The sequence below is a fragment of the Hibiscus syriacus genome, unplaced genomic scaffold (genome assembly GCF_006381635.1).
Source record: "Hibiscus syriacus cultivar Baekdansim isolate YM2019G1 unplaced genomic scaffold, ASM638163v2 tig00110462_pilon, whole genome shotgun sequence".
Lineage (NCBI taxonomy): Eukaryota > Viridiplantae > Streptophyta > Magnoliopsida > Malvales > Malvaceae > Hibiscus > Hibiscus syriacus.
In genome coordinates, this window is record NW_024062747.1 from 496,498 (window position 1) to 520,956 (window position 24,459).

The following is a 24,459-nucleotide window of genomic DNA, read 5'->3' on the forward strand; positions in this document are numbered from 1 at the left end:
AGAACTAGAGATTACGAAGCTGTTGAAGATTGATTGGTGAAATATATTTGGTACTTCCATAAACAAGTTGCCTTGCGATTATAAGATTGGCCGCCTCACTTGGATGGTAAGGATCCCAGAACACATGCTTCTCTCGATCTTCACACAAGCTTGATGTTGGTCCACATGGGATTATCCCCGCAAATTGGCCTCCATTTCCACAACAAGCTCTGCTTGCTGTTGTGAAACCTACGTAAATAAAATAAAAAATTCGATTCTTAATTTTAAATATCGAAAAAAAGACCCGAGATGTGTGTATCGATGTTAATACCATATTTTGAATAATTTGTGATGAGCTCCATCACTAGGTCATACACATTGGCATGAATAAATATGGCTCCTTGGAGCTTCCCATTTAGTTCAGTCAGCAAGTTCTTTAATTGCCTGTTGTATTGCACGGCTAGCTTATTTGCCAAATCAACACACTGGTTTTCGTTCAATTGATTGATAGTTTTCTGATAAGGTATGCAACCGATCGGACCGACGTTTCCAATGACAAACTTCCGAGCATCGAGTTGATATAGTCTCTGCCACCATTAACAGAACAACTTAGTCAATTTTAAACTATGTTTCTTGGACTCAAATGCACGTGTAAAAATCCGGGAGCGTACTGTTAATTGGTTCCGAAAGTGATTGATCATGTCATCGATAAAAGCATCAGGGTTTTCGGAAATCCTTGTTCCAGTGGAAAGAAGTGGGAGAAGATAATTGTTGAGAAAATCATTGGATCCAATTGTAATTGAGAAGATGGATCTCTTGGAAATATAATCTTTGGCTTTTGATGGACCCAATAATTTGTCCAGCTGTTGTCTTGTGTTGTTGAAGTAGTCGATTTGAATATCCAATCCTAGCCTGTTAACCTGCAAATTTCAGATAGCTATAGATTTACATGAACATATGTGAAAAAGGATAAATTTAAAATACTGGGAAAAAAGGACTAACAAATATTCTTCCAGTTGCATTCATAATCCCTCCTCCCCCTGATGCATAATTTACACCATATAATATTAGCTTTCCCTGTAGAATTTGGAGCAAGATATGGAACTGCATAATCTGGTACTCCCAATTCTTCTCCTGGAAATATACAAATGACAAGCTTTACCCCCATTATCCAGAAAACTGCAGTCACGTTGTGTTTATCGTGGTTAAAGACGAATGAGAAGTGAAAAAAGCTTACCTACAATGTCACCAATGGTTCTGCCATTGGTGAAGCGACCCGTAGGTTGGCCGCCGGAGGCTTTAAAGTCGATCCCATTTGGCGGAATATTTGCCTTGGACAAAGTTTGCAGATAGTTATTATTACCAGCATCCGGCAAAGAATCACCAAAGATGAAGGAAGCTCCTAGACCTTCATTATTACCAGCAGCAGCAGCAGCACCATTAACCAAAGAGCCCCAACTCGTCATACACAAAACTACCAAAACAAGGCTCCAAGGTGTTACCCTAGCCATGGTTATCAAGTCGAAGATAATTCAAAGCAACCGTCTATGAAATTTGCGAGTGTATTAAGTGTTTTGCATGACAACTTGAGTGTTTTTATATGGAGTTGGGATTTTGGTTTGATGCAGGGTAGTTCATCAAACAAGTTACATAATTTCTGTCAACTCTGTAGGACTTGCTTTGGCCATACGTCAATGGCGGACTAGATTGTATTTTATTTATGGTCAAATACAAAAAGTTGTTGATTAAACATTTTTTATTTGATTATTCTATCAATGAAACCGGTCTCAGAAGAATTGAGAATGCTCTGGATCAGGTGCAGCTTTGGTGATTGTTTGGTAATAATTTAACGAGTGATGGGAAAATAATGTTCTACACAATTGGGAGAAAGCCTACACTAATTTTTCAGTCAAATGTAATGTGGTTGAGTGGATCAGATCATCTAACCATTAAATAACTGAATTTATTCCTTTGATTTCAACTTTATGTAAATTTATAACCATTAAATAACTATTTTTATGTAAATTGTTAAACTAACACTACTATATGAACAATAAATGAAATCATAAGACCAAATATGAACAATATAAATTCATACTCATTCCGGTCAATATTGTTTTAATTCAAACCGCTTGGACCACATCATCAACAATACATTTACGCTCGACTATCACAATAGATTAAGGGGAAAAAAGTGTTGTTTCTTAGAATTCTACGTCAATATATGTGTTATAAAAAAATACAATAATCTGACAAATCTTTTATCCTCGATACCACCCTTTCAATTTGTATCATGTACATAAGGTGATCAACATCATCGTATTTGAGTTCCGATAAAAAATAATCCCAAGTCAAAATCGATCGTACCACTAAAATACTTGAGGACATTATTGACAACATTCCAATGAACATTAGTGGGAGTTTGCATGTACTATATTAACAAAAAACAAATATTATGACAAGTATGGCAAAGATATTGTAAAGAAGCAAAATGCTACGATATTCTTCGACATTGTGTGGGCTTATCAGTAACTATTTGAGTCTTTTGCACAGCTCAGCTGTGTACATCTTCTGACTCTAAAATAATCTTTAACCAATCTTTCATCTTTGTCATCGCAATGTCTACAAAAAAATAAGATTATAAGATACGTCACAATATCTTCAATTTTATAGATAAAAATGACATGTCAGTTGTAAAATCCTGAAAACTCAAGTAAAAGAGAAATTCACGCAACAAGAGAAATTTAATTTTATATGATTTTTATTTTTTTTATAAAATTATAATTTAAATATATATATATATATATATATATTACTTTTTAGTGTTTAGAAAAAATTGAAAATATATCAAAATAAAATTTTAGTGGGTCAAATTAAATCTTAATTATTGATTTAACATGTCACGTCATTTGCTTAATGTCAGTTAACAGTGGAATGATCAAAATATATATTTTTTTTATAATTTTAACTAAAATGATAAGAAACTCTTAGATTTAATATATCTCTTCAAAAATATACCTATATATATATACACCTATATATATATATATAATGGCGGGAGGGAGCCGGCTGTTGTGTAGTGGCAGAACTAAGATTAATGTGAATGACAGAGAGGAGGAGACAAAAGGGAAAACTTTGGCTACACAAAAGACAAACTTTTTCTGGTCATTAATGAATCGATCTTTTAGTTTCTAAAATCCTACAAACAATAAATCAACATTGAATAGCTACCCACTAAATTAAAATTGTATTAATTGCTGCCAATTCCCCAGTTTTTGTTAAGGCGGTTCCGTCATCAGCAATCCCAGTTTTTGTTAACATTCAATAGCAGAACCTTGATGTTGTTGATATCTGGTTCAAGAAACTCAGCAAATTTTATTTTGTTATTGCTTCATGTTTGTGGAACAGAAGGGAAAGGAGAATAGTAAGGGGAAGCTACGCACGGTAATATTTAGACTGCTTTCGGCTTCGTTGAAACTAAGGTACAGTCATCGACTCATTGTCTTCAGCCTTTGGGTTCCTTTTATCTTTCTTATTCGTATATGCTGTGTTGCTATGAAAACAAGTATTTTTCTGCAGAAAATGATGCAGCTGATTTTACATTCTATTAATTTTCCTTTTGTTTACTATTTATTTTTAAAGAAATTATGGAGGAGAAAGTAAGCACTGATGCTGTCTCCTAAAGTGTTTGTTCATGTAGGAAATAATTGAACATACTCTTCCACTGGTTTCCAATATGACTTCTCATCATCGTAGAGACAACAATCATTCCATGTTTACTTCCAAAACTCCTCATTTTTTCAAAGTAATCCTTCAGGATACTATTCGATCCGAGATGCTTGTAAGTATTCCTTCTTTTTCTCCATTTCGATTTTCTACTTTTTAATCAGTTTCCTTCTTGATATTTCAATAGATGACCATGTCTGTATACGGTCATTATCAGGGGATTCCTAGAAGTTTTGTAAGAAAATATGGAAACCAACTGCCAAGTACTGTTAAGCTTGAGGTCCCAAGTGGTGCAATATGGCACGTGGAACTTACAAAGAGTGATGGAAGGGTGCGGTTGCAAAAGGGTTGGAGAGAATTTGCAGAGCATTACTCATTGGATATTGGGTCTTTTTTGGTTTTCCGATACGAAGGGAATGGTCATTTCCATGTGTTAATTTTTGATAGAAGTGCTTCGGAGATCGAATATGCCTACGCTAGATCGGAAGACGACGGTGATGATGTTTCGGACAGTAGGAAAAGGAAAGAGAAATCAGACTTGCCATGTCCACTCCTTCAAAAGAAAATGAGAACTGATTCACCATATAAAACTGGGACTGATTCGAAGTTAGAGGATTTATCATCGCAAATTACCCTTGATGACCTTAAATCTGCAAAGATTAAGCTTGGTAATCTCAGGAAAAATGAAATATCATGTAGTTTTAAACAAAAAGTTGATGGTCTGCATTATTTATTTCAATTTCAGCAGTGTTTGTTCTTGAGATGTTCATGCCATTTTTTTCTGCCTTCTGATTTTGTTGCTTAATATGATTTCCTCCATCTATGACAGGAGTTGGGGGGATTTCAGTTTGCCAAAGGGTTAAAATGGTTTCAATGTGTTCCCAAAAGTTGACAACCACTGAAAAGGCTCAGGCAATCCAGATAGCTGCTGCTCTCAAAAGTACTGAAAATCCAGTTTTCATGGTGTTCATGCGACCATCGTCTGTTCGTTATAAATATACTATGGTAACATATCGTCATTTGTTGAGCCAAAGTTGTGAACTGCTTATGATTTGTTTGGAGTGAAAATGTGTCATATTCTGGTTTCTTTTCCTTTTTTGGATTCCAGGCTATACCATCAAACTTTGCCGGGAAATTTTTCACAAAGCACAATGGTAATCTGAACATAGTCGACTCCACTGGGAAAACTTGGCCCATGAAGTACCATAGCTATCCAGAAAATAAAAATATGCATGCACAACTCCATAGTGGTTGGCGGGCATTTGTAGAAGATAACCGTCTTGATGTTGGTGACATATGTGTTTTCGAGCTAATTAAGCGCCCTGAAATCTTAATGAAAGTGGAAATCCATCCGGTCGTAAAAAATGCAAACAAGGCCTACATGCCACAAGGTGAGAAGAACCTGCTATATATGCCATTGATTGATCAGTTTGTTTCCATGACAATCTATAGAGATGTTTTATTTCTTATCATTTCATTTTGTAACAGCTCATAAGGGAGTAGGCTGTGGAGTTAGAACAAGGAGCTCGATCAGTGAAACTAAACTTGATTGTCAACAAGCTCGGTGTCCCTCCAACTCGGTAGAAGGTAAAGACCCAAAGCTCGAGAAACATAAGAAGAGCATGGATTTCCAAAATTTAAGAAGAGAATTTCAGGGTGAGAATCATTTTGTTCAAATGTTATTTATTTTGAGTAAGTAATGGTTTGTTTCCAAAGCTATTGTCTTAAAAAGTTTTGATCTTCAGCATGTAAATCCAAATGGTCAGCAAAACATGATAATGGAGGGAAATCAGGTGCTTTGGGGTATCCGCGACCTGAACTTATGGGCAAGATGGAACCACCGACTACAGATAAACAAAGAGCTTGTATACAAGCTACTGCTTTCAAATCTGCAAATCCATCTTTCAATGTTGTGATGGGGCCATCGTATGTTCTTACTCGCAGTTCTTTGGTAAGAATTTGGGTCAAAAGCTCTTATTAACTCATCTGTTTATTTCAAAATAAAATTAAAGCTTAGCAAATAGAAAAGAAGTTTATATGAATATACTTTTCTGATTAAGAACTAAAAATTCATTTGAACTTTTTTCTTTTGGCAGAACATACCATGCCAATTTGCCAAGAGATATTTCAAGAAAAGCGGGGAAATCACCCTGAAAGTTTCAGATGGGAGGACTTGGATTATGAACTACAGGAGAAATGAAACTGGTACACTTGTAAAAGCCAAATTTCTTGAAAATACATGGAGAGCATTCGTGCTGGACAATAACTTGAAAGTTGGAGACTTATGTGTCTTTGAACTGATGAAGAAAAATGAAAATTTATTGGAAGTTACCATTTTTTCAGTTTCTGATAGTGCAAGTAGGTCTTCTTCGAGATTAGGTGAGTATAAAAGTTAAATATACTCATTCTTATACGAGTGCTTCATAGCTCCCATCCATATACTAGCAATAAAGAGGCTGACGATATGTTTCTCAACCTTTTGATGATGTTTCAGTGAGTAGGGAAAGAAAAGAGAAATCACATTTGCCTTGCCCTCTACCTCAGAAGAAATTGAGGACTGATTCACCTAATCAACCTGGAAGACATTCGGAGTTGGATATTTTATCTTCTTGCATCAGCTCTGATCACTCCAAGTCTAGTAAGATCAATCTTGAAAATCTCGAGAAAAATGAAAACCCACGTAGTTCTGCAGGAAAAGTTGATGGTATGCATTATTTATTTCAATCTTTGCAGTGATATTTTTGAGAAGTTTGTCTCATTTTTTTCGTTTTCCTCCTGAATTTGTTGCTTACTGTGATTTCCGACTTCATCAATAATTTCAGCTCGTCAAAGTGTGAGAACTGACTTTTTAAGCTGTTCGCAAAAGTTGGCAGACCCCGAAAAGGCACGTGCAATTCGGGTAGCTAGTGCTTTCAAAATCAGTACTGCAAATCCAGTTTTCATGGTGGTCCTGCGACCATATTCTGTTTCTTATAACTATCAAATGGTAATATACAAAACGAGAATTTGGATAACCTCAAAGTTGGCTTTTTGCCCAAAGTCATGAACTATTTAATCTTTGTTTGGACTGAAAACGTTTCATATTCTGGTTTCTGTTTGCCCTTCTTGAATACCAGGTTATACCATCGGACTTTGCCATGAAGTTTTTGACAGGGCACAAGTGTAACCTGACCTTATGCAATTCTGCTGGGAAAACTTGGTCTATGCGGTACTATAGTAATGCAGGAAAAAAAAATGGGACAGCACTCCTTTATGGAGGCTGGCGGGCATTTGTGGAAGATAATCATCTTAAAGTTGGTGATATCTGTGTCTTTGAGTTAATTAAGCACCCTGAAATCTTAATGAAAGTGTTCATTTACCCGGTTGTTGAAAATGCTATCAAGGCTTCCAGACAGCAGGGTAAGTAGGACCTGTTACATGGTCATTGATTAATGATAAGTTTTTTTTATATGACGATCTATGGAGATGCTTTGTTTCTTCTTATCATTTCATTTTTTAGCAGTTCATAAGATCATGTCCTGTCGAGTTAGAACTAGGAATTTATTGCCTTGAAAGTTCCAAACTTTACAGGTAAATTTAAATATTCAGCAAAGCATGAAAACGGAGGGGAATCAGGTGCTTTGCAATGTCTGAAACCTGATCTTTTGGGCAAGATGCAACCAATAACTTCAACCAGGAAACAAAAAGATGCTGATATTGCAAGTCGGTCTTCACTGAGATTAGGTTAGTACATAAATTAAATATAATACTCCCCTTGCCCGTAAACTTAAAATTTTTATAAGAGTGCTCCCTAGGTTGATCCATACACTAGGAATGAAGATGATGACATGTTTGTCTACCTTTTTGATGATGTTTCAGTGAGTAGGAAAAATAAAGAGAAATCACATTTGCCGTGTCCTCTGCCTCAAAAGAAATTGAAAACATGTTCACCTACTCAACCGGGAAACTATTTGAATTTAGAGATTTTATCTTCTGGCATTAGTCCTGATGAATCAAAGCCTAGCAGGATCAATGGAAATCTCAAGAAAGATGAAAAATCACCAGGACAACTTGATGGTATGCATTTTATATTTCAATTTTTGCAGTGGGTTACTTTGGAGATGCCAAAAATCTCGTCATCTTTTATTTTTGTAATTACAGCTGAGACTGAGAGAAGTGTGAAAACTGAGGCATTCAGTTTTCTGCAACAGTTGGCAGCCACTGAAAAGGCACACGCTGTTCAGATAGCTAGTTCTTGGAAAAGTACTGGAAACCCATTTTTCATTGTCGTAATGAAACCATCATTCTTGGGCAATCGTTATAGAATGGTAACTTTCAAAACGAGAACCTGTTTAATCTCTAAATCACCATTTGGCCGACTCCAAGTAGCTTAAATTTACAAACGTCGCACTTTATCCTCTGGATTTCTTTTCCCTTCTTGAATTCCAGGGTATGCCTTCAGACTTTGCTAGGGAATTTTTGACAATGCAAAAGGGTAGTCTGACCTTATGCAACTCAGCTGGGAAAACTTGGCCTATGAAGTACCGTAGGAACGCAGGAAGTAAAATTCTGCAAGCAGAGCTCTATGGTGGTTGGCAGGCATTTGTGGAATATAATCGTCTTGGTGTTGGTGATATATGTGTATTCGAGTTAATTAAGCATCCTGAAATCCTAATGAAAGTGGTCACCTATCTGGTAGTCGAAAATGCAAGCAAGGTCTGCAGGCCGTTGGGTGAGTAGAACCTGTTATATGTCTTTGATTTTATGATCAATTTGTCTACTTGACAGTCTTTGTGGATGCTTTATTGCTTCTTTTTGTTGTAACAGCTCATGAGAGCATAGCCAATCGAGTTAAAACCAGGAACATGGTCAGTGATACTGAACCTGTTTGTCAACAAAGACCATGTCCATCCAGTGCCAGTAAATTTAAAGACCCAACAGACTCTTACGTTGAAATCTCGGATGACTCGACACAAAACCAGAAAAAGAAATTGAAATCTCCATGTTTTCATCCTTGTAATACGATGAGAACTAACTCAAGTGGAAGCATTCAAGCTGAGTGGATCAAGCTCGAGAAAGAAAAGAAGAGCATGAGTTCTCAATATGTAACAAAAGAACTTTGGGGTGATCATCTTTGTGGTTGAAATGTTCTCTAGTTTGATTAAAGTTATGTTATGCTTCCAAAGCTACTATCTCAACTGTTTCAATCTTAACAGGTGATCTCAAATATTCTGCAAAAGATGGTAGTGAAAAGATGTAAGGTGGTCGGAGACGTCTGAAACCCGACATTCTGGGAAAGACAGAGATAAAACCATCGACTCCAACCAAGAAACAAAGAGCTTGTATAGGAACTAGTGACCTCAGAACTTCAAATCCCTCTTTCAGTGTTTTGATGAACCCACCATATGTTAATTCTGGTGTTCATCTGGTGAGATTTCTGTTGAATCCTCTATTCCATTTACTTAATCCGAGTCTTGCAAATGGCATTTTTTTTATCATTCCCCATATGAAGTAAGAGTGTCAAGCATATCTGAACGTAAAGAATATTAGAACTGCTATATACATCTCTCAAATATATCTAAAAACAGTGAAGGACTTGTACTGCATGAACATACATTGCTGTTTAAGAACTGAAACTATCTTCATTCTTATCAAGATATTTCACTTGTTGGCAGTACATACCGGAGGAATTCGCCAAGAAATATTTGAAGAAGAGTGGAGAAACTATCCTGAGAGTTGCAGATGGTAGAACTTGGACTGTTCAGTTCGAAAGAAGAAGCAATGAACATAGAAGAGCTTTGTTTGGGGGTAACAGTTGGAGACCATTTGTGATAGGCAATGAATTGAAGGTGGGAGATGTCTGTGTCTTTAAGCTGATCAAGGAAAATGGAAACTTGTTGGAAGTTGTGATTCTATCAGCCACTGATATCCCAACTCTTTCCTGATCGAAAATAGGTGGAAAAACAATTTAAATAGTTTAATCCAATTGGAAGATCTAAACATCCAAAACCCGGAATCTTTTTTTTCCAAATGGCACATCAAAGTTCAAATTTGGGCTTAAAACTTTGAACTTCGAAGTTTAGATTAGAAAATTTGTAGGGTCTGATCAGCTTTAAACCTTAATTGGATCTTCTAAATTTCGGTATGATTGAGCTGTTTAACTTGTAAGTTTGTTCTGAGAAATTCATCATACACAAAACAACCAAAGCCAGGCTTCAAGGTTTCACACTAGCCATGGCCACTTCCTCGAAGCTAGCAACCGTCGATGGAATGTGTGTATGTAAGTATTTCGTCTGTAAACTTTTGATTGTTTTTATATGGAGTTCGCAATATTTGGTTTGACCCCATTTTTCTAAAGGGGTGGAATTGTTGTGAAATTCGGGTTAATTTCCACCAATAACAGATTCACCGTGAAAACTATTATCTAGGTGACTAGTGTGAAAACGATTGTACTAAAAATCACCCCAAGGTAGATTCCCAGGAAAGAGGAGGGGTCACAATGGTCCCTCTTAAAACCCACTTTCCTTAGACAGAACTACCAAGACAAGTAATTTTAATAGGACAATAATTGACAACAACTATACCCGACAATAGCTATTAAATAGACATAAAAGAGAACACCAAAATATTTCACTAATAGAGGAAATATTACAAAGAGAGAAAGAATACAAATAGCCTTTAAAATAGAAGAAGGCTTATTGTGGGATGATTAACTAAGGAGGAGGAGGGCTTTATTTATAACAAAAGAATTTCCCCTCCTATACACAACCAATGTGGGACTTTTGCCAAAAACCAACAAATCTCCACCTTGGCAAATTCCACACACATCTAAAAAACAATTTTAATTTGTAACAATATTGACCAAATCTAAACAATGTTTAAATTGACCGCAGTTACCACTTTTGTCAATATCAGCAGGATTCTCAGTGGTCCGAATCTTCTGGATTATGACTCCACCTTTCTTCTAGAATCTCGTACAAAGTGATATCGAACATCAATATGCTTCGTCCCATGGTAAACCTGGTTCTTTGCTAAATGAATAGCACTCTGACTGTCACAGTGCACTTTGATGTGCTTTTGTTCTATTCCCAATTCACCAAGCAACCCTTGAAGCCAAATTGCCTCCTTCACAGCCTCTGTAACTGCCATATACTCTGCCTCTGTAGTAGACAAAGCCACTGTTGACTGTAAGGTGGACTTCCAATGACTGGTGCCTTTGCAAATGTAAACACATAACCAGTAGTTGATCGACGCTTGTCCAAATCACCTGCATAGTCTGAATCACAATACCCAACTACACACTGACCATCTTGTTTGTCCTGCTGAAAGACCAAACCAACATCTACGGTGTTAGAATATACCGCAGAATCCATTTCACAGCTTGCCAATGCTCCTTTCAGGATCATGCATATACTGCTCACAACCCCAATTGCCTGTGAAATATCGGTCTCGTACACACCATTGCATACATCAAGCTACCAACAGCACTTGCATACGGAACCTTTGACATGTATTCCCGTTCTGCATCATCCTTAGGTGACATGGATGCACCGAGCTTGAAATGAGGAGCAAGAGGTGTACTAACTGGTTTGACATCTCATTTATGCCAAAACGTTTTAGTACCTTCCTCAGATATTCTTTCTGAGACAAACAAAGCCTCCCCAATTCTTATCCCTTGATATCTCCATGCCTAGAATCTTCTTCGCTTCACCAAGATCCTTCATCTCAAACTCCCTGTTCAATTGAGTCTTTAGTTTCGCAATTTCTGTCTGACTCCTGGAAGCTATCAGCATCATAAAAAGAAGATATATATAGGATCCGTCTTCTAGCTCACGTAAATACACACAATGATCATATTTGCTTCTTGTGTACTTCTGCCTATCATAAACTTGTCAATCGCTTGTACCACTGCCTTGGAGATTGCTCAATCCGTACAACGATTTTTCTAATTTGCACACCATCTCTTCTTTTTCAGCAACTTTGAATCCATCTGGCTGAGTCATGTAGATTTCCTCATCCAAGTCTCCATGTAAAAATGCAGTTTTACATCCATCTGAACTAGTTCCAAATCCAACTGCGCTACCAAAGCCAACAAAATTCTGATGGAGGAATGTTTTACAACTGGAGAAAATACTTCATTAATCAACTCCCTCCGTTTGAGCGTAGCCTTTAGCCACCAATCTGCTTTGTAGCGGATGTTATTCTTGTCAGGAAATCCATCTTCTTTGCATATACCCACTTGCACCCAATTGCCTTCTTTCCCTTCGGAAGACTAGCTAGTTTCCACGTCTGATTCTTTGAAGGGATTGCATCTTCATTCATGGCAATCCTCACTTTTTATGTTCTGAACTTTGAACTGCTTCATTAAAAGTGGCAGGAACGTCATCATTGCAATTGGTGATGCAAAAAGAGACCATACGCATACGAGCAGGTTGTCATGGTCTCTTTCCCTTTCTGAGTGCAATTGATTCATGTGCTGTGGAGGTTCTTGGGTCTGAACCTTCTTCATCTGACTCTTCTTCTACCATAGGAGAGTCAACATCATTTTCTTTACTGGTTGGACAAATTTGCTTCCTTCAAACTCCACCTTTTGGGAGTTCCATCTGTCTGCTCCAATTTTTCTGAAGTCACCTTTCACAAATGGTAGATTCATCAAAGGTAACATCCCTGCTGAAGATTATTTTCTTGTTTCTGGACACCAAAGACGATAGCCTTTCACACCAGATCCCCATAAAAATCGCCTTCTTTGCTCTGGATCCAGCTTTGACTCCTTAACATGGTAGTATGCAGTGGAACCAAACACATGTAAGGAATCATAATCTGTAGCAGGTACTCCAAACCATTTCTCTAATGGTGTTTTACCACCAATAGCAGTCGATGGTAAGCGGTTGACAAGGTGACAAGCATAGACCAAAGCCTCAGCCCAAAATTCTTTGCCTAACCCAGCATTAGACAACATACACCGAACCTTCTCCACTAATGTCCGGTTCATACGCTCTGCCACTCCATTCTGTTGTGGTGTACCTCTGACAGTGAAGTGCCTAACAATACCTTCCTCTTCACAGACTTTCAGAAATGGATCATTTTTGTACTCTCCACCATTGTCTGTACGGAGACGTTTGATTTTCTCCTGTTTGAGTCTCCATCATCTTTTTCCATTTAAGGAAAAATCCTAGCACCTCATCCTTTGTCTTCATTGGATACACCCAACTCTCCGGGAAAATCATCAACAAAGGTGACATAATAGTGTGTTCCTCCCAATGAAGTTGTCTTGGAAGGCCCCCATACATCTGAATGAACATAATCCAAAATACCTTTAGTATCATGGATTGCTGTTCCAAATTTCACCCTCGTCTTCTTCCCTTTGATGCAATGCTCACAAAAAGCTAATTTGCAAGCCCGAGCACCCTTCAATAATCCTTGATCTATCAGTAATTTCAAGGATTTTTCACCAACATGCCCCAAGCGCATATGCCATAACCTGGTTGCTTCTGACTCCTGTTCATCAGTAGAAGCTGCCACTGCTGCTGTCCCAACAATTGTACTACCCAGAAAGTAATACACATTGTTTCTTTTTCGGATTCCCTTCATTATCACCAGTGCACCAGAGATAATCCTCATAATCCCATCTTTTGCCCTCACTTCTAAACCTTTTGACTCTAAGGTTCCCACAGAGATGAGATTTCTCATTAAATCTGGTACATAATGGACACCTGTTAAGGTTCTGATTGATCCATCCTGATTCCTCAAGCGAATTGAACCAATCCCAAGTGTGTCAAGAGGGGAATTATTTGCTGTGTAGACAATTCCACCTTTTAGTTCTTTAAAATCAAAGAACCATTCTCTATTGGGGGTCATATGGTGGCTACAAGCTGAATCTAACAGCCATGAACTGGAACAGCTGGTTGATGGCGTAGCAGCGAATGCGAAATCTGAATCTCCATCATCATACTCGACCACATTTGATTCTGAGACAGCCTTCCCCCTTTCAGGTTTGCCTTTATTCTTTAGCTTGGGACATTCTTTCTTCCAGTGCCCTTTTTCTCGACAAAAAGCACATTCATCTTGCTCAATCTGGACTTTGACTTCGATCTCCCTCTGCTTCCTTTATTCTGACTCTTGGAACGGCCTCTAACAACAAGAGCTTCTGCTTCGACACTTGTGTTTTCTTGTTTGTCTTTCTTTCTCAATTCATAACTATACAAGGCAGCAGTTACTTCACTGAGAGACACATCAACCTTCCCATGAAGTAGAGTAGTTTCAAGATACTCAAACTCATCAGGAAGTGATCCCATCAACATCAGAGCCAGATCTTCGTCTTCAAAAGTCACGTCCATATTCATCAGATCAGTCACCAGCTGATTAAAGCTAGTAATGTGATCATTCATAGTGGTACCTGGTACATAGTTGAAGCGGAACAGTCTCTTTTTCATGTAGAGTTTGTTCTGACCGCTTTTCTTCAAAAATTTCTCCTCCAGTGCCTTCCACAATTTACTTGCAGAAGTTTCCTTAGAAAATGCATACTTCTGCTCTCTAGAAAGACACGATCGAATAGTACCACATGCCATTCTATTGATCCTCTTCCATTCTTTCTCCTCAACATCATCTGGTTTCTCTCCTTCAATAGCAATGTCTAGACCCTGCTGAAATAGGGCATCTAGAACCTCGCTTTGCCACATGCCGAAATGACCGGTGCCATCAAAAATCTCCACTGCAAATCTAACATTTGTCACAGCATTTCTTGCCAAAATTGAAGATGAAGAAGCGTCTGCCATTTCTGCTACAAATTCTATTTAATAGCTGCCAATGCAGAATGTCAATTATCCCAAGGAAATTTTTCTGATGTGGAAGATCAGCCTAAGCCGCAACCACAGAGCATACTAAAATAAACCAAGAGCGCTGATACCAATTGTTGTGAAATTCGGGTTAATTTCCACCAATAACAGATTCACCGTGAAAACTATTATCTAGGTGACTAGTGTGAAAACGATTGTACTAAAAATCACCCCAAGGTAGATTCCCAGGAAAGAGGAGGGGTCACAATGGTCCCTCTTAAAACCCACTTTCCTTAGACAGAACTACCAAGACAAGTAATTTTAATAGGACAATAATTGACAACAACTATACCCGACAATAGCTATTAAATAGACATAAAAGAGAACACCAAAATATTTCACTAATAGAGGAAATATTACAAAGAGAGAAAGAATACAAATAGCCTTTAAAATAGAAGAAGGCTTATATTTGTGGGATGATTAACTAAGGAGGAGGAGGGCTTTATTTATAACAAAAGAATTTCCCCTCCTCCTTATACACAACCAATGTGGGACTTTTGCCAAAAACCAACAGGAATTTCTTAGGGTAGTTTTACCTTTTAGATCATCAGATTTAACTTTGATTTTCATTTAGATCACAAATCTTTAATTCAATTTGATTAAATTAAAGAAACTTATCAGCTCCAGGCAAAAGAGCGGCAGTGTGCCTGAAGCCGGTGGTGCTTGGCCCGTCATCGGCCACCTCCACCTCTTTAGCAGCAAGGAAATACCTTACCGAACACTGTATGCCTTGTCTCAAAAGTATGGACCCGTGTTTAGTCCTAGACTAGGATCCCATAAAGGTTTGGCGGTGGGGTAATTCGGAAATGGCCGAAGAGATTTTAACCATCCATGATAGGCTTTCGCTACAGGCCAAGCCTATCTGCCTCCAAGCTACTCGGTTATGACTAGGCATGTTCGGGTTCGCTATATATATTTCGTCAACAATAGAAAAATGTCAAAGTTCGGTGTCGTAAATGCAAACAATTTCTATCAAGCAAAAGTTTTGTACATGTTTATCATACACGTTGAGAAATTAAATGTCAAAAAGATTTTGATAGCTAATACTGCCACGAGGGAATACATTTGCTATCGGACCGAAGCTGGTCTTGCTTAATCGGCAGTGCTAGCTCCGATATGCGCCACATCTTAACCGCCTTATCGAGGCTACCACTGTAAAGAATCCATCGTACTTCACCCGATGTCGATTCCTGATCCTTTTCTATCGCCAAGCACTTAACCGGACCGCTGTGTCCGGTTAAAATCGACAAGCAAAAATGCTCCTTCCCTGATCTTTTCCACACAGAGATCCCCATATCAGCTGACCCACTGATCACAAGCTTCCCGGCGGCAACCAAGCAGAGAACGGCCTGTTTATGGCCTCTCAAAACTCCGCCGTGAGAGAATTGGTTTTCACGTTCCCAGAAGTGAACCAACGCATCCGACGAGCCACAGTAAACAACCGTAGCATCCGGGCTCAAAGCCAATGCCGTGACAGAACAGTCTTGTTTCAGCAATGTCTGTGAAAAGAAATGCTTGGTTCTTTTCCCTGGGTACTCTCTCCTCCATACCTTGACCGTCCCATCCGCCGAGCCCGTAAAAACCAACCCGTCGAATCCTGCCGCGACGGAGTTCACTGCATCATCGTGGGATCGAACGGACTCCAAGCATTTCGAATCCAAAACCCTCCAAACTTTGAATGTTCTGTCCCACGAAGACGAGTAAATCAACGTTTGGTCCTCGTTCAAGCTAAGGCACGATATAGCATCCCAATGTTTGAGCCATACACCGCAACGGTTGTTCTTCACTTCAACGTAATTCTTAGGCTTCATTGATTTCTTCAAGTAATCTCTAAATCTGGGCAATGTCCCGATTCGTTTATGAACACTCGGGTTCTTCTTCGAAATCTTCCAAACTCGGATCTTCCCATCTTGATGACCCGTAAAGATCTTTCCTCCGGCGATGATGATGGTTTTCACCAATCCGCTGTGAGATTTAAATCCCGAAAATTCCTTGTGGTTCTTCCAAACCCTAATATTCTTGCTTTCTGAACCAGTGTACAACATATCCCCCGAGGCTGCCAATGAATATATGTGCCCTTCTTCACGTACCAATGAACCCATTAATACGTTAGGCGTGAAGTTGGTGTTGCTGTTGGTGTTTTGATCAACTTCAGAAGAACTCAAATCTTTGCCTACATGACATGACCATGGAGATTTTTGCAACGGAGATACCGATGAGCCATTGTGATGAGTGCCGTCGCCGATGGCTATTGACGGATAATCTCGGCCGTCATCTTTGGTGGTGATTGAACGATTTAGCCGACCAAACTGTTGGGAACCGGCGACTGTTTCTTCAAAGAATATGCCACCACCATCCCTTCTTTTACACTGGAGGGATTCCATGCAAACGAACGAGTCGATGTTAAAGGTAATTAAACAGAATGAAAATAAAATAAAAAGGCCATATTTAACTGGAATGATGAGAAAGAAATAGAATTGAACCTGTAAAAATGGGGAACCCATTAAAAGGCCATGTGCATGTATATATCTGATTATTGTTAGCCTTTTATTAAAAGCAAACGATTTCCCTGAATTTAAGGTGAACGCAAGAAATTATTTCATTCACAATTTCTACCACATCATTAATAGTCCCAACTAATTAAAAAATAAAATACATGTTAATCTTTTTTTGTCATTTATTCACATAATTTTTTTCCAAATCAAATTCTCATTTCACAATTAAACTTAAATTTAGAGATTAATTTTAGGATCTTCCTAATTTTCTTTTCTTCTTCAACAGCACATATCAAGGCTGAGTATAAATCTTCTACCATGAAATTGAAATCATCAAGCGTCATGATTTTCCTATACTTCTGTCATGGTTTCTTCACGTTTTCACTTAAACTCTATTTTTTCCTTTTAATTTATTTAAAATATTAATGAAAAGTTAATAGTTATCATATTTAGTTTAAATTTCAAAACATGAGAATTAGATTAATTGCTGTATTTTTTTAACTTCAGGCTTGTATGAGGAATCTCAGAAAATTATTATGATCGTATCTCAAATAGCAGCCTTTTAGTTGTAAAGAAGCGTAGTTAGAGTCTGGACGCACTTTGCATGCATCTTGAGCAGTTAGCATTCTGCAAATCACGCTGGCACTGGTACAAGCTGATATGGTGTCTTCGACCCGCGTCGAGCTTCCATTTCCATTGATATAAGTACTGTAAGACACTTAAGTGGAGAAGAAAAGAGCATTAATGAAGATTCTAAAAATAGTCCCGAATTTTAAGTTTAATTTTGAAAAATAAGATTTGTATGTACAAATGACATCGGAAAAAAAAAGATTGACATAGATTTATTTAATTGGCTGGAACCATTGATAACGTGATGAAAAGGGTTCGTGAACTAATTTTTCGTTGGTCACACACCTCTAAAGAGAGTTTGTATAATTTAAACACCAATCTTTTGTATAATCCTTTCTTATATATATGGAATGAATTGCACATACATTGAAAAAAAAATTTAAACGTAAATTTAACTTCAACATATACAAGTTTTAAAGTGTATAATAAGTTTTGGATTCGAATAACTCTGTACATATAATATAAATTTTTGGGTCTCGGGCCCTAAAACCCCATTTACAGTAGCAGTAGCCACTACAACAGCGAGAAACTCGGCTCCCGCCTGAACCAACACTTCCAATATTTTTGTCCGCAGTATGAAAGCGTTCCTCTCATGATACTATATTGCGATTGTGTTCGCGGTTGTGAACTGTAGTATTTTATCTAATGTCCCCGCCACCTGAACTATCTTCTAAATTTGAATGAAGTATTGTTCGTTGGTCGATCTAAAGGAAAAACGATTGCAAGCATTAATATGTTGGAAAATACTGCTGGGGGTAGTCGTGGGGCAAACACCCTTTGATGCATGAAGGCATATGCCGATCATGGCGTGGCTTTGCCACCCCCATTCAACACCGGCAACTGCAACTCCGTCATGATCTGCATTTATTGGAAAAAATGGCTTCTCAATCTTTTATTCAGTGTTGGAATTTAAAAGATTTGTCAGACTAACGTGATCAACGTTGAGGATGAAAAACTGAACCCGGAAACATGCAAATTTTGCAAGTGACAACAAACCAACAAATCCGAGCTTAACGTTATTGTCAACCGACTCACAGTTTGTTTGATTACAACATGAATTTTTTTTTACAGTAAATAATTATTTGGAGTTTTTTTTCTCTTTTCTTTTCAGGCAAACAGAAATCTTCTTCAGAACTGCTTTCGATGCTTGTCAGAAGCCTTTGGCTTAGAGCAATGAATAAACAAATCGGATGGGGGGTGTTTACAGTGATTATTATGTTATAAAGAACGTTATTCTAACTGATTATGTCAATGTTTTGTTGATAAGAAGGTAAATTTTATCGGGTGTACGTAGGATAGAGTAAAATTTGATTTCTTAAAAAATAATTTAAAATTATTTATTTGACTATACACATAAAAAAATTATATAAAATTTAGATAATAAAATAATATTTATCAACTCGATTAATTCAAATCTATTTACTCAATTCAATTCGACTGAATATTCACACTAAACGTATAAATTAAGGGATTAAACAATCAGAAGAGTTACTCTCTTGTGCATAGTGCCATTAAATATTTTCTCCTGAACCGCACTAGTCCCCATGGGGGTTTGGTGGTAGTTTGTACTTCAGTCATGGATTTTGTGCCTTGTGTTTTCAACCTCAGTTTGTTAACATCTTGTGTGATGAGTTCCAAATTCCAACAAGTTGCATTAATAGAAAACAAATTTCATAAGAGATTTTTAAATCTTAAAGAGATTACATGATGATTTAAAGGTAGCCTTGAATTTCTCTTGTAGTGGGAAGAAGCTGTCCCCTCAAATAAACAACAATATGACCCACACCCTGAATTATTGATTCCATACATCTAAAACCAAAGTCTCCATTGTTAAAAAAAATAGTATATATTTGCCTTTTTGATCCGAAAGTGACAATTCAACATTATACCCACCCTCTGAGCATTTTGTCGAATGATTTGTCGTCAAACCATGTGAAAAATGGAGAAACAAAAGTGTAATCTGGGTTTAGTAATATGCATGCATATTATATTATAAATGTTATACCGTTGGCTGATGAGTCTTGTAGTGCGCCCCCAGTCTCATATTATTATTATTATCATTATTATTATTATTAATTATTATCTAATCTAAAAAACTCACTACCTATTAAATAATCATCCACTAAAAATTCAATACCCATTAAATAAAAACCCACTAAAAACTAACTACATATTAAATAAAGAAAACTTTAATAAAAAAATAATAATGTTGGTGGATTTATTAATTTTATTGGTATATTTAGACTCGGCCTTTAGAAATCTATCTTTCAATTTTTCATTCAAAGGCAATTATTTTATCAGAGGATTCAGCTTTGAACAAAGCTAGGGTTCATATTCCCCTGTTTGACATCATCACCCCCATCTTACCATAATCATCTGATCATCATTATATTATTATTAGTAGTTTAACTATTGGGTGAGTATCACTCATTCTATCATTTAGACAACCAAAGAAGATCAACTCATTATTTAAAATGTAATGATTGTACTATTGAGATTAATTTGAACTCACGTCATTTATGTTATGAATGGAGTAAAATTTGAACTCATTCTTTGTGTTCGATGAAATGTTTGTAAATTGTTTGTATAACGTGCGTTTATGCTCGATCGTTAAACTAAATAAACAAATAAAAATAATTTTTTATTTTCATTTAATAAACGAACTAACACGAATAAAGCTTGCCTGTTTTTTATTTTTATTTTTTTTATATTTTAAATATTGGTGAAGTTAGATATTAAATTGAACATATAGTGAACTTTGGGGTTCAAACTATAAAGTACAAGGAGTTTAAGGACTACTGTGTAATTTTACTATGTTTATGAACATTTCTAAACATATAAACAACAATATTTACAAACGCTAATCGAACGAAATGAACACTTTAAAAATTAATAAACGAATACAATAATTAAAGCTTAAACGAACATGAACTAAACATGCACATCTTGAAAAATAAACAAACGAATACAATCACAATCTTGTTCTTTTAAATCTAATTCATTTACATCCCCTAAGTAAAAAGACTAAAAGCTGACCAAATATATTCTACGTGACCACCATGAAAAGAGCTCAACATGGCCATCGATTTGCAAATTTGGAAGTTTGATGCCTTTGAGCCTGATAAAAGAAAATTTGTTAAAAAAGGGAAGGATACCGTTTTGTTGCTTACGCATAGATATCAACTTTCATGTATGGTGGTTGAGTGATTTTAACCAAGTAGCTAGGATTCCTTTATAGTTACCATATTGAATGTTATCACAAGTGCACGCAAAAGAATGAAGACGGTACCATATTAATGTTTGCCATAAATGAAGCCAACCCCGTACAGTTGTTTTCATACATGAGTTTTCAAATTTTTACAATGAGAAAACTAAGATAAAAAAATGAAACAGAAAAAAAGTTTGAATATTTAACGAGAACTTTATAATCAGCCTTTTTGGATTAATTACATAACAAATCAGTTATTTATTAGTAAAATTATACATTGAGCTACTGAATTTTAAAAATTACAAATTATTACAATAACTTAAAGAAAAAGAAAATAAACTTTTGAATTATTAATTTATCATTTTCCAATTTTTTTCCAAGCACTAGCGGTCTTCCATTTCAAAAGCCAAATCCTATCAACCGAGTAAAGCACAGAGAATTCTCCCTTCTCAAAAACTGGAAACTCTGCAAAAAGAACAAAGAGCCCTTTATGCATCTGCTTCAGTTTTTTCCATAACAGCCAGAAACTTTTGAACTTCAACAAGCAAAGAAGAAGAAGAAGAAGAAGAAAATGGCAGCTGAAAAGCCTACCTCTAAAGGCCAAGCATGGTTCGGGTTTAATTTTTGAACTTAATATATTTCAATCCATCGAGAAAAAAAGAATTATTCTTTCTAATTTATGCTTACAGGTTTTGTGCCACTGGATTACCTAGTGACGTTGTAATTGAAGTCGGTGACATGAGTTTTCATCTCCATAAGGTTAGTAAAGCTTCGAAAATTTCATGTATTTTTCAGTCACTTTTTTATTCAGTTTAATGATACCTTTTTGGATTTTGTTTCCAGTTTCCTTTGATGTCAAAAAGTAGAAAACTTGATCAGTTAATAGCAGAGCAAGGTCGGAAATCATCTACTGCAACCGTTACTAATCATAAGCAACGTGAAACCGAGACCGAAATTGAAGAAGAAGAGGATTGTCAAGAAGAAGTTGAAGAAGAAGACGATGGCGAATGCCAAATATCTCTACCCGATTTCCCTGGTGGTTCGGAAACCTTTGAAACTGCCGCCAAATTCTGTTACGGCGTAAAGATCGATCTCTCCTCCTCTACCATCGTTTCTCTCCGTTGCGCAGCCGAATTCCTGGAAATGTTTGACGAGTACTCCGAAGATAACCTTATTTCCAAAACCGATCGGTTCCTTTCTCAATTCGTTTTTAAAAGCCTTAAAGAATCGATCAAAGCGTTTAAATCATGCGAATCAGTCATGTCCTTAGCGGAATCTTTGGACATTGTTCAGAGACTGATTGATTCTATCGCTGTGAGAGCTTCTTCTGCCGATCCGACTCTGTTTGGCTGGCCAGTGAATGACGGAATCATCGAAGCCAAAGGCGCCTCGAGCCATGCTTTATGGAATGGAATCGAAACCAGTTTGAGAAGAAAAGCTCTAGCTCGAACCAACAATATAGAGTCCTGGTTTGAAGATATGGCATTGCTGAGTTTACCGTTGTTTAAACGCTTGATTTTAACGTTGAAAACGCGACATCTGGGTCCTGATATCATGGAAAGATGCCTTATATCTTATGCCAAGAAGCACATTCCAGGAACAACGCGGTCGAATCGGAAATCACCGTCTTCGTCGGTCTCTGTTGTTTCACAGAGTGAACAGAGAGAACTTTTGGAAACTATCATCTCGAACCTGCCGTTAGAAAAGAGCCACTCTCGCTCATCAACCGCGACGCGGTTCTTATTCGGTTTGTTACGAACCGCCAACATTTTAAATGCATCGGAATCTAGCAAAGCCGCGTTAGAGAAAAAGATCGGGATTCAGCTGAAGCAAGCTACATTAGACGATTTGTTGATGCCGAGCTACTCGTATCTAAACGAAACGCTCTACGATATTGATTGCATTGAGAGGATTTTAGGTTATTTTTTGGACGGATTGGAGGAGAGAACCGCCGAAGGAACCGAAGCTAATGGCAACAATATTATTGTCAATAATAATAGCGTAAGACCGTCGGCGTTGATGGTTGTCGGAAAACTAATCGACGGTTACCTTTCGGAGATCGCATCCGACGCGAATTTGAAGGCGGATAAGTTTTATAATCTCGCCATTTCCGTTCCTGACCAAGCTAGAAACTTCGATGATGGACTTTACAGAGCTGTAGATATGTACCTCAAGGTACAATTAGGCTATTATTTGCAAATGAAAACGATTAAATCTTAAGAATCAATAACAAAGATAGTTAGTTAAGCTCTTTGTTTTTTGGCAGGCGCATCCTTGGATTCCAGAATCGGAGCGGGAAAAGTTATGTGGAGTATTAAATTGTCAAAAGCTAACGCTAGAAGCGTGCACACACGCGGCACAAAACGAGCGGTTACCACTACGCTTAGTTGTTCAAGTCGTGTTTTTCGAGCAGTTACAGTTACGTCACGCGATTGCCGGGACATCGATAGCGGCAGAAACGGCGCCGTTGATTGCAGGAAGAGCGTTGGAGATTAGGAGAGAAGAAGAAGAAAAGACGGAGGAGGAGGGGACAGCGGCGTCGTTGTTACGAGGGGAGCAAGGGAGAAGGAGGGGTAACAAGTGGAGAGCGGCGGTGAGGCAGAATCAGGTGATGCGACTGGACATGGATAGCATGAGGACGCGGGTGCATCAGCTGGAAAGGGAATGTTTGACGATGAAAAAGGTGATTCGACAGATAGAGAAGGGAGGTCCACGTGGCGGTAGTTGGAAAGAATCGTTGAGTAAGAGGTTTGGGTGCAAGTTCAAGACACAAGTTTGTGATTCTCATGTATCAACGGTCACGGAGACGCGAAGAGGAAAACTTGATCAATCAAACCACCATCATCAACAATAGAGCTTTCAAATAATTACTTTAATTTGGCATTCTACAAATATATGTATTTAAATTTCTTTTTTTTTTTAATTCCTTATATTTATATCAATTTTATTGATTGGTTTATTGCTCGTCTTTTTAGGCATTATGGAGGTGGGAATGCCCTGCCTGTGTTAACCTTTTTCCTTTTTTTTTTTTCGGGGACAAAAGCTTTAATTTTGTTTGTGGCACTTCTGCATTTGCCTTTGGAGTGTTAGAGGTGATGTTTATTTTTGAAGAGGTAAAATGTTTGTAGTCTGTGAATTACATTTGTAGATATCTATAGTAGAAGAGGTAGATCAAAAGTTTGCAGTTTACAAGAAGAATATTGTTTGTTTTTAACGTCTGCAGACTGCTAAAATAAACTGAAATATAAAATAAACTGAATTTTTAAACTTAAGAGTTTTACAATACTAAAATTTAAATAATTTTAGTTTTATAATACTGAAATTTAAATAATTCATACAACTAAATAATTTTTTTAAAATAAATCAATTCATATTTTAAAATAAATCAATCTATATTTTAAAATAAATCAATCCATATTTTAAAATAATTTTTTCATATTTTAAAATAAATTAATCCATTTTTTAAAATAAAATTTTTCATATTTTAAAATAAATAAATCTATATTTTAAAATAAATCAATCAATATTTTAAAATAAATCAATCTATATTTTAAAATAATTTTTCCATATTTTAAAATAAATCAATCCATATTTTAAAATAAATCAA

At 36.9% G+C, this 24,459-nt stretch overlaps 3 protein-coding genes and 1 pseudogene across 3 annotated transcripts; 2 read left to right on the forward strand and 2 right to left on the reverse strand.

The window, feature by feature from the left end:
* LOC120126792 lies at positions 1-1,490 on the reverse strand (annotated as a pseudogene).
* A 6,648-nt stretch (positions 1,491-8,138) lies between these two features.
* LOC120126926 lies at positions 8,139-9,459 on the forward strand. Its single transcript, XM_039144960.1, has 4 exons — positions 8,139-8,416; positions 8,512-8,808; positions 8,901-9,112; positions 9,360-9,459. Exons 1-3 carry the CDS (start codon positions 8,170-8,172, stop codon positions 8,942-8,944), a joined length of 588 nt encoding a protein of 195 aa, XP_039000891.1. The 5' UTR covers positions 8,139-8,169; the 3' UTR covers positions 8,945-9,112; positions 9,360-9,459.
* A 6,100-nt stretch (positions 9,460-15,559) lies between these two features.
* On the reverse strand, positions 15,560-16,966 carry LOC120126793 (protein JINGUBANG). Its single transcript, XM_039144886.1, has one exon. It carries the CDS (start codon positions 16,901-16,903, stop codon positions 15,560-15,562), a length of 1,344 nt encoding a protein of 447 aa, XP_039000817.1. The 5' UTR covers positions 16,904-16,966.
* Positions 16,967-21,284: 4,318 nt separating this feature from the next.
* Positions 21,285-23,747, forward strand: LOC120126900 (BTB/POZ domain-containing protein At5g66560-like). Its single transcript, XM_039144943.1, has 4 exons — positions 21,285-21,461; positions 21,542-21,611; positions 21,696-23,027; positions 23,119-23,747. Exons 1-4 carry the CDS (start codon positions 21,424-21,426, stop codon positions 23,704-23,706), a joined length of 2,028 nt encoding a protein of 675 aa, XP_039000874.1. The 5' UTR covers positions 21,285-21,423; the 3' UTR covers positions 23,707-23,747.
* The last annotated feature ends 712 nt before the right edge of the window (positions 23,748-24,459 follow it).

Bases quoted from the DNA above. Each gene is read 5' to 3' on its own strand.
- LOC120126926 (XM_039144960.1), top strand. From the start codon at position 8,170: ATGCAAAAGGGTAGTCTGACCTTATGCAACTCAGCTGGGAAAACTTGG. The intron at 8,417-8,511 runs GTGAGTAGAACC...TTGTTGTAACAG, and splicing joins CAAGGTCTGCAGGCCGTTGG to CTCATGAGAGCATAGCCAAT. The intron at 8,809-8,900 runs GTGATCATCTTT...CAATCTTAACAG, and splicing joins TGTAACAAAAGAACTTTGGG to GTGATCTCAAATATTCTGCA.
- LOC120126793 (XM_039144886.1), bottom strand. From the start codon at position 16,903: ATGGAATCCCTCCAGTGTAAAAGAAGGGATGGTGGTGGCATATTCTTT.
- LOC120126900 (XM_039144943.1), top strand. From the start codon at position 21,424: ATGGCAGCTGAAAAGCCTACCTCTAAAGGCCAAGCATG. The intron at 21,462-21,541 runs GTTCGGGTTTAA...TTATGCTTACAG, and splicing joins ACCTCTAAAGGCCAAGCATG to GTTTTGTGCCACTGGATTAC. The intron at 23,028-23,118 runs GTACAATTAGGC...GTTTTTTGGCAG, and splicing joins CTGTAGATATGTACCTCAAG to GCGCATCCTTGGATTCCAGA.